General features: G+C 39.8%; 1 protein-coding gene across 1 annotated transcript; it reads right to left on the bottom strand.

Moving 5' to 3' along the window:
• Window positions 1-2,219: 2,219 nt before the first annotated feature.
• On the bottom strand, window positions 2,220-3,187 carry LOC143601570 (uncharacterized). The gene is made up of 3 exons (XM_077078953.1): window positions 2,987-3,187; window positions 2,686-2,920; window positions 2,220-2,611 (listed from the first exon to the last, which is right to left on the bottom strand). Exons 1-3 carry the CDS (start codon window positions 3,185-3,187, stop codon window positions 2,220-2,222), a joined length of 828 nt encoding a protein of 275 aa, XP_076935068.1.
• Between the last annotated feature and the right edge of the window lie 5,726 nt (window positions 3,188-8,913).

Here is an 8,913-nt window from a genome sequence, read left to right as displayed (position 1 = left end):
AATAAGCACAACAAAATTATTGTGGTAATAACCCACAAATAAAACTAAAAATGAGATTATTTTTTTTTAAGTAACAAACTATCAATTGATAACAAATTAACAATAACAAAGAATAGATATTATAAAAGCTTATATTATTTATAAAAGAAAAGAAAAGTAAAAATAAAAGTCAAATTGGAAAACAAACGAGAGAAAAAGAGGACACACAAGGACAAAAGTAGTAAAGTATTTATAATAATAAAATATTAATTTTTTATCATCTCCTCCAACTCTGCATTCTGCAACTCCATTTCCGGCCGAACGATTTCCGACATATTCATATTTCTTTGTAATATTTGTTTTCCTTCTCCTTTTCTCATTATTGCACAAGCCATATGCTCAATATAACTTGTTAATGTTTAGAAAAAAGTGATATGCGTATAATTTTAAAAAAATTTATCCCCACTATTAAAACCGTGCCCTAAATGGTCGCCGAGCCCAGGATAGGATCTAGGCCGGCCCTGCCCCTCTTCTTAACAATAACCGACTTTCTTTTAAAATTATAATTATTACCTTATATGCCCCGACCGAATACTCATGTTTCTTCCTTCTCGTTTAACCTTCTTATGGAGTTATGCAATATATATAAGTAATTTAGCCCATGATCCCTTAATGAAAATAATTCATGAATTAAAAGATTACTAACTTATTTAAGTATTATTAATTTATTTCATAAATTCATGTAATGCAAAGCAACCGACGTTTAGAATTTCTTTTTAATTTTTATGATGTATTATCATAACATTTTTCTTATTAATTCCATAGCACCACAGAATAATAACCGTGATAATGATAATAGATAATGTGGATTTACTATTCATTTGTTCGTCTCAAATTTAGTAAAGAATACTTGATTTTCGCTTGTTGTCTCGTGAAACCTTTTGACTTCATATCGGAACCAATTGAGAATAATATTCAAAAAAACCTAACTCAAATATAATTAAAAGTGTAGAAAATACTTATATAATATTATGTATATTTTAGACCCCATAATGTAATAACACTATGTTTTCGTTTTTAATTCTATTTTACTATATCAAAGTTCCAGGTCAGTTCGTGTCAAGTGAGTAACCACTCCCTTATTTTACTGATTTCAACCCGTTTTGGGAATTTATGCGTAGCTACGTCGTATTCATTGATTTCTTGTAGTTAACAAATCATGACCTGTTGTGTTGAACGAATAAATATTACTTGTTTACCTGCTTATTTGTTTATTTTATCGCATTCAGAAAGGTCCATCAGAGTTCTAGCATTATAGTATGATCATACGCCGTCTAAGTAGCCAAAACCCGATTCGCTAGGCAATGGTTAACCGACATCATTATTTGTATTTATTTCGTCTTAGTAGCCAAAGCCCCATTCACTAGGCAATGGCCAAACGACACCAATTACTTGCTCATTATTTAATTTGTTGAGAGCATCCACAATGGTAAGCTATTGTTTTTGTTTCAAACCGACACATCAGCATGTCACATAAGATTTCAAACCAACCTTTAAAATATTCATTTCTTCTCCCGTGGACAATAAATAGTTCTTGTTTCAAACCACCACCTCACCGTCCACCTCAGTATCTATTTTTCCCTTAATGTAATCTATATATCCATTTATATTTTTATAAGAAAAACACATCAAATTAATAAAAAGTTAATCGAATCTATGAAATCATCATTTCCTCTAAACCTTTAGTTAATAAAAAAATCATATCATTATGTAATTACTGTAACAAAAAGAGATCGATTTATACTTTTATTATTGAAATTCATTTTTTAAAACATAATAATAATAAAATTTAACCATTAAACCTCAACAATTATTACACCCACCAACCTTTCTCCTCTCTAAGGTGCTGTTTGTTTTCGCAGACATAAACTGTCTGTAAGCTGATTTCATCTGTTTTTATGTCTGCAGCTGAATATGTGGTCTGAAGCTCTGTAAGCTGAAAAAATAAGACTGTTTGTTTTTATAAGTTGATACTGTTTGCATAAACTGAAAATATGTAAATTATCAAACTTATCTCACTGGATAGAAGTTATTTAACATTCAAGTTACATAAAATTATAATATTAAAAACAAGTTTAAAAAACACATAACATAAAATAAACTCAAAGCACATTGTTTTGCATTAATTGTTGTGCTATTTGATCTTGAAGTTGACTCATGAATTCACGATCCGCTGCACTTCAATGTCGAACTTCTCCTTCTTCACCATTATCTTGTGCATCTTCATCTCCATCTTGAAAACGTACATTTGGGTGATCATATTCATCAAAAAGGTCATCGCTTAAACCCTCTTTCCGTATAAAATTGTGAAGTGCAAAACATGCAATCGTAATATTTCGTTGTGTAACCAACGAGAAAGGCGCCATTTTTTTTAATATTGGAAAACGTGCCTTTAATACCCCATAAGAACGTTCAATAACATTTCTAAGTTTTGCATGCGCGTGATTGAACTTTTCTTTTTCGGTCAATGCACGATTTCTTCGAAAATCTCCAAGCCAGTACCTCACATTTCGATATGGTGCCATAAATCCACGAGTGTGTGCATACGCAGCATCACATAGATAATATTTATCTAAAAAAGACGATGCATGCATCAAAACTATATATGTAATATAAGAAATAAAGTTGAGATTGTAATATATATACCCGGAGGAGGTAGTGGAAATGGTGCATTAGCATTTGTTAAAGATTCAAACAATATTCTAGAATCATGTGCTACTCCTTTCCATCCGGCCACCAGAAAGGTAAATACCATATTGAAGTCACAAATGGCCAAAACATTTTGATAGCACTCGCCTTTTCCTCTTCCTCTATACAAATGTTGTTTATGAACAGAGACAATGGCATGTATCAAAGTTCCATCAAGTGCACCAATCGCTCCCTATATAGAATTTAATCGTTAATAATATACATGGAAAGAGATCACAATAGGACTTTTAGGACGTACCTTAAAAACTCTTCGTAATCTTTTATTACGTCTTGGAGTATCTGGATTAGATGTTGGTACTATAACCTCTTTAGCAAACTCCATCATTGTTGCCAACACTTCATGAAAATACTTATGAATTGTTTGTTTCGAGTGTTGAAATCTACGTTTAATAACGGAAAACCGTTGATTGTGACCGAGCATCATCAGAAACATAGCCATTTTTTCTTCAACGGAGATGTGTTTGCTATCTTTTAACCAACCTTTCACTCTAAAATGTGTGCAAAGTCGAACAAATGAATCACGTGACATACGAAGGAGTTCAATGCTTTGTTGATTGTTCCCACGCAACAGCTCTAAAGTAAAATGGTGTCCAGACATAACCGAAGTGTTATCTCTTTTTCTTTTGTGATTTCTCGGCCAAAAGTATCGAAGATATAAGAACATCACAATGAGGAGCAATAACTTTTGATTATAATCCATGATAAATGTCACACCCGGCCCTGAGCGGCGGAAACAGCCGGGCGCGCGCGAGTGGGGATTGATAATTAAGCACGGGCCATTGCAAACATTCAAAGTAAGATTTTCATTGCGCATGAAATGTTTAATACAAATACATTACATGGTTTAAAAATTTCATAAAAACATCCAAGTATAAAAACTGTTGAAGATTTCCACGCCGTATCCCCTTGCGCGGCGGGAACAACCACGCGCATCGAAGGGATAGAACTAAAATCTTCCAAAAAGCTAGTTTTAGATGTTCAGCGTGAGGTGCTCTAAGTGTGACTCCATGCGCTACCTAGTTATCTCCTGAAAGACACGTAAAAACATTTGAATCAGTATAAACTGAGTGAGTTCACAAGTTTTAGTAACTTGATAAATCGTATTGCATCATAATCTTGATAAAAATCAGTCTGAAACATAATTCTGATAGCATCATTAAAACACATGCTTGGTAAAACATAGTTCTATCAACACATTCTGATAAAATCGTCCCGCGGGTTACGCGCGAACATTTATGGGAACTGTGCTTGTCTATGCAAAGTGGCGCTGCCACTACGAGCTAAAATAAGTAATACCGTCCCGCGGGTTACGCGCGAACGTTTCAGGAAAATGTGCTCGTCCATGCAAAGTGGCGCTGCCACTACGAGCTAATCAATAATTCCGTCCCGCGGGTTACGCGCGGACGTTGTGCCGGAAAACAAGGCGCTCGTCCATGCAAAGAGGCGCGACCCCTACGAGCGGGCTCAAACCCATAGTACTGCCCCATGACCATACTAGGCACTCGTCCATGCAAAGAGGTGCGACCCCTACGAGTGGGTGGATCAAACCAGCAGTCCCTACCCTTAGAGTTCCAATGGTAAAGTGATCACTTACTCGAGTTCTAGCGCACATACATCGAAAACCTTAGATAACCGTTCGCATTGCTCATCATGAAACATAATTTAAACACATAATCTCTTGCATAGCTTGTAAGTATACCATGATAAAACATTATTTAAGTACGTGTCCCTCGCCCCGAAAACAGTTTAAAAACAGTGAAAACAGCGAGAATAGGGGCTGTGAGACTCACCTGTGGTTCTTGTTAAGGGTTTAATCGAGATTCGGGTTTTCTTGGTGTTGGCCTCGGAATTGAAGGTCTAGAATGCGATTAAATAACAAGAAGTATATATATTAAGATCAAGAATTAGGAGAATATAGGGGTTGGAAAGCAGATCTCAAGGTTATATTCTTGGCTTACCTGGTAACAGGATCGGAAACGAAAACAACGGATGCTTGGGAGATGATTAGTGCAAGTTGCAGTTCTTAAGAGAGAAGTTTGAAGTGTGTTTTGGGTGATAGTTTAGGTTACATATTTATAGGCAAACTCAAGGGAACACAATCCCTTGCTTTAGGGGATTGTAATCTTTTCATATCTAGGTGTAATGATGATAAGGTATGGAAATTATTATTATTTATTTAAAAGTGGAGTAGTGGATAAAAGATTTTGATTTGATTTGGTCAGGACATGCAGGTCTGGGGTTGGTGAGAATAGGGTGGCTGACAGTTGACTTTTCATGTTACAGTGTGCTTTTTCAGGTACTTTTGTCCGTGTACAGTAAAAAGTGGGAAATCTCTGAAACACGCTACTGTTTCCTTTTGGGCGGGAGTAATCTCCTTACGTCTGGAGAATAGACTAAGTGTTCTGTGCGTATCACTTTGTGCGCATAGCTTTCTGCATGAAGGACATTTCTTTGCTGCGGGTAGGTGCGTAACCTTTTCGCAGTTAGGACATTGAGTTTCATTTGTAGATTCTCCAGGTGGTCTTGGTATTTCAACATAGTGATCAGTTATGTTGAAGTCAATTCCATCTTGGAGCTTCAGACAAACTAGCTCTCAATGTTCCCGCCATGCGGGGAGGTTAGTTCCCTTCCGCACGCGCATAAACGATTTAGGATGCACCCGCTTTAGTATCATGCGGGATGGTCAACCCATTAGACGTTAAGGTACATGAAAACATAAAGCCAAAACATTCGCGCATGGCGCATATAACATATGCCCACGCTGGTTCTTAACATGACGCGCTCGCGCAGGGCGCACATAATATGCCCGCGCTGACTAACATGGCGCGTTCGCGCAGGGCGCACATAACATAATTACCTAATATTTAGGTTGATTACTTGGTTTAAGGGATTGGGAATTTACCGGGTGTCACATTCTCCCCCTGTTAAGCGAATTTCGTCCCGAAATTTAGGAGACGTTGCTGGCAGAAGCCATGCTCTGAAAGAGGTGTGGGTATTTCTTGCGTATTTGATCTTCTCTTTCCCAAGTGAATTCCGGCCCACGCCTTGATTTCCATTGAACCTTTACTAACTTGATTTTGCTTCTGCGCAACTTTTGTTCTTTCCAACCGGTTACTGCTATAGGTTCTTCTACGAAGTGCAGCTGTTTGTCGATGTGAATCTCTTCCAATGGCAAAATCAACGTTTCGTCAGATAAGCACTTTTTGAGGTTGGACACATGAAACGTATCATGAACTCCACTGAGTTCGGCGGGTAAACGGAGTTTATAAGCAACCGGACCGATCCTTTCCAGGATCTCAAATGGTCCAATGTAGCGCGGATTCAACTTTCCTCGCTTGCCGAAACGGGGGACTCCTTTCCATGGAGAGACTTTCAAAAGTACTCTATCCCCTACTTGAAACTCCAACGGTTTCCTTCGCACATCTGCGTAGCTCTTCTGTCTGTCGCGCGCTGTCTTAAGGCGATCCCGTATCTGAAAAATCTTGTCTGTTGTTTCTTGGATCAATTCTGGACCAGTCATTTGCTTGTCACCCACTTCAGCCCAGCACAGTGGGGATCTACACTTGCGCCCATACAAAGCTTCAAACGGCGCAGCCTTGAGGCTTGTGTGATAGCTGTTGTTGTAAGAAAATTCAACCAATGGGAGATGAGTATCCCAGCTACCTCCGAAATCGATCGCGCACGCGCGTAGCATATCTTCCAATGTCTGGATTGTTCGCTCGCTTTGCCCATCCGTTTGAGGATGATAAGCTGTACTCATATCAAGGCGAGTACCTAGAGCTCCTTGTAACGATCTCCAAAACCTTGATGTGAACCGACTATCTCTATCAGAAATGATGGACACTGGGACTCCATGTTTTGAAACTACTTCTCGAATATACAATCGGGCTAACTTTTCCATCTTATCGGTTTCCTTGATCGGCAGGAAGTGCGCTGACTTAGTTAGCCGATCTACAATAACCCAGATCGTGTCATAACCCCCAGGTGTCCTTGGCAGTTTGGTGATGAAGTCCATAGAGATTTGTTCCCACTTCCACATGGGAATTTCTGGCTGCTGAAGTAACCCCGACGACTTCTGATATTCAGCCTTTACTTTTGAACATGTCAGGCACTTACTGACATACGTCGCGATGGCGCCTTTAAGATTGGGCCACCAATACAGCGCTTTAACATCTTGGTACATCTTGTCTGCGCCAGGATGTACGGAATACCGCGTCTTGTGAGCCTCGTTTAATACTCGCTCACGCAATCCTCCCTTGAGAGGGACCCATATGCGGTTAGCGAAATACAGATTGCCGTTCTTAAGTTCCAAATTCTTAATCATACCCCCAAGGGATTCGTTTTTAGCAAACTCTGGTTTCAAAGCTTCTTGCTGAGCGTCTCGGATGTTGGTAACGAGATCTGCGCGAATGGTCAGCCTTAGAGCCTTGACTCGTAGTGTTTTTATTCGCTCCTTCCTACTTAGCGCGTCTGCTACCACATTCGCCTTTCCAGGGTGGTACTTGATTTCACAATCATAATCATTCAACAACTCCACCCATCTTCGTTGCCTCATGTTTAAATCCTTTTGATCAAATATATGTTGAAGGCTCTTGTGATCCGTAAAGATTATACACTTTGTACCATAGAGGTAATGGCGCCAAATCTTTAGCGCGAAGACAACCGCTCCAAGTTCCAGATCATGCGTTGTGTAGTTCTTTTCATTGGTCTTGAGTTGGCGCGAGGCATACGCTATGACTTTGTCTCGCTGCATAAGGACACATCCGAGTCCCTGATGTGAAGCGTCGCAGTAAACGACGATGTCATCCGTCCCCTCGGGTAAAGACAAAATTGGCGCACTACATAATTTCTGTTTTAACATTTGAAATGCCGCTTCCTGATTTTCGCCCCAAACAAACTTCTTGTCTTTCTGAGTTAGCGCGGTCAGTGGTAGAGCTATCTTGGAGAAGTTCTCAATGAAGCGTCGATAGTAGCCAGCTAGTCCTAGGAATTGCCTCACCTCAGTTGGGGTTTTTGGCGCTTCCCAGTTTTCGATGGCCTTGACTTTGGAAGGATCAACGTGTATTCCTTTCTCGTTTACAACGTGACCGAGAAAATGAACTTCTCTAAGCCAAAACTCGCACTTGGAAAACTTCGCATACAACTTTTCTTTCCTCAACAATTCCAAAATCAATCTCAGGTGTTGCACATGCTCGGCCTTGGTCCGAGAGTAAATCAGAATATCATCTATAAACACAATCACAAACTTGTCCAAGTATGGTTTGCACACGCGGTTCATCAGATCCATGAACACAGCCGGCGCATTAGTTAGCCCGAAAGGCATCACTAAGAACTCATAATGGCCGTATCTAGTTCGGAAAGCTGTTTTCGGCACATCTTCCTCATGGACCCTAAGTTGGTGGTATCCTGACCGTAGATCTATCTTCGAATAATAACTGGATCCCTGCAACTGGTCAAATAAGTCGTCAATCCTCGGTAAGGGGTACCGATTCTTGACTGTCAGCTTGTTCAGCTCCCTATAGTCAATACACATCCGGAAAGAACCATCCTTCTTCTTAACAAACAGTACTGGAGCTCCCCAAGGTGAAAAGCTTGGGCGTATGAAACCCTTATCCAATAGTTCCTGTAACTGATTGGATAGCTCTTGCATCTCAGATGGAGCTAATCGATAAGGCGCTCGAGCTACTGGCGCAGCTCCTGGGACTAAATCAATACGAAATTCGACTTGTCGCGGCGGCGGTAATCCGGGCAAATCTTCAGGGAAAACTTCTGGAAATTCGCGCACTACTGGTAAGTCTTCAATTCTTCGTTCATCTCCTTTCTTCTCTACTACATGCGCCAGGAAGGCGTAGCACCCTTTCCTTAGGCACTTGCTCGCTTTTAGGCACGAAATTAGTTTCGTCGCAACTCCCCTCCTTTCCCCTTGAATCACCAAGGTTTCTCCGTTCAACAGTGGGACCCGAACCTGCTTCTCATGGCAAATAACTTCCGCGTGGTTCTCGACTAACCAATCCATACCTACCACAATGTCAAAACTTCCCAAGTCTATTGGCAACAAATTAATATTGAACCCGTGACCTCCCATGACTATTACACATTGTTCAGTTCTTTCGTTCGCGCATAACTGCCTACCATTGGCTAGTTCTATAGTATAAGGCGTGTCTA

This window comes from Bidens hawaiensis, unplaced genomic scaffold (assembly GCF_021521415.1).
Source record: "Bidens hawaiensis isolate Kalapana, Puna unplaced genomic scaffold, B.hawaiensis_p1.1 tig00056753_1, whole genome shotgun sequence".
Classification (NCBI taxonomy): Eukaryota; Viridiplantae; Streptophyta; class Magnoliopsida; order Asterales; family Asteraceae; genus Bidens; species Bidens hawaiensis.
Note: the sequence above shows the minus strand (reverse complement) of the source record. Positions and strands in the feature narration are given on the sequence as shown.

Excerpts from the sequence above, each read along its gene's own strand:
- LOC143601570 (XM_077078953.1), bottom strand. The coding sequence starts at position 3,187 with ATGGCTATGTTTCTGATGATGCTCGGTCACAATCAACGGTTTTCCGTT. Across the intron at positions 2,921-2,986 it reads GATTACGAAGAGTTTTTAAG|GGAGCGATTGGTGCACTTGA; the intron begins GTACGTCCTAAA and ends AATTCTATATAG. Across the intron at positions 2,612-2,685 it reads ATTTCCACTACCTCCTCCGG|ATAAATATTATCTATGTGAT; the intron begins GTATATATATTA and ends CGTCTTTTTTAG.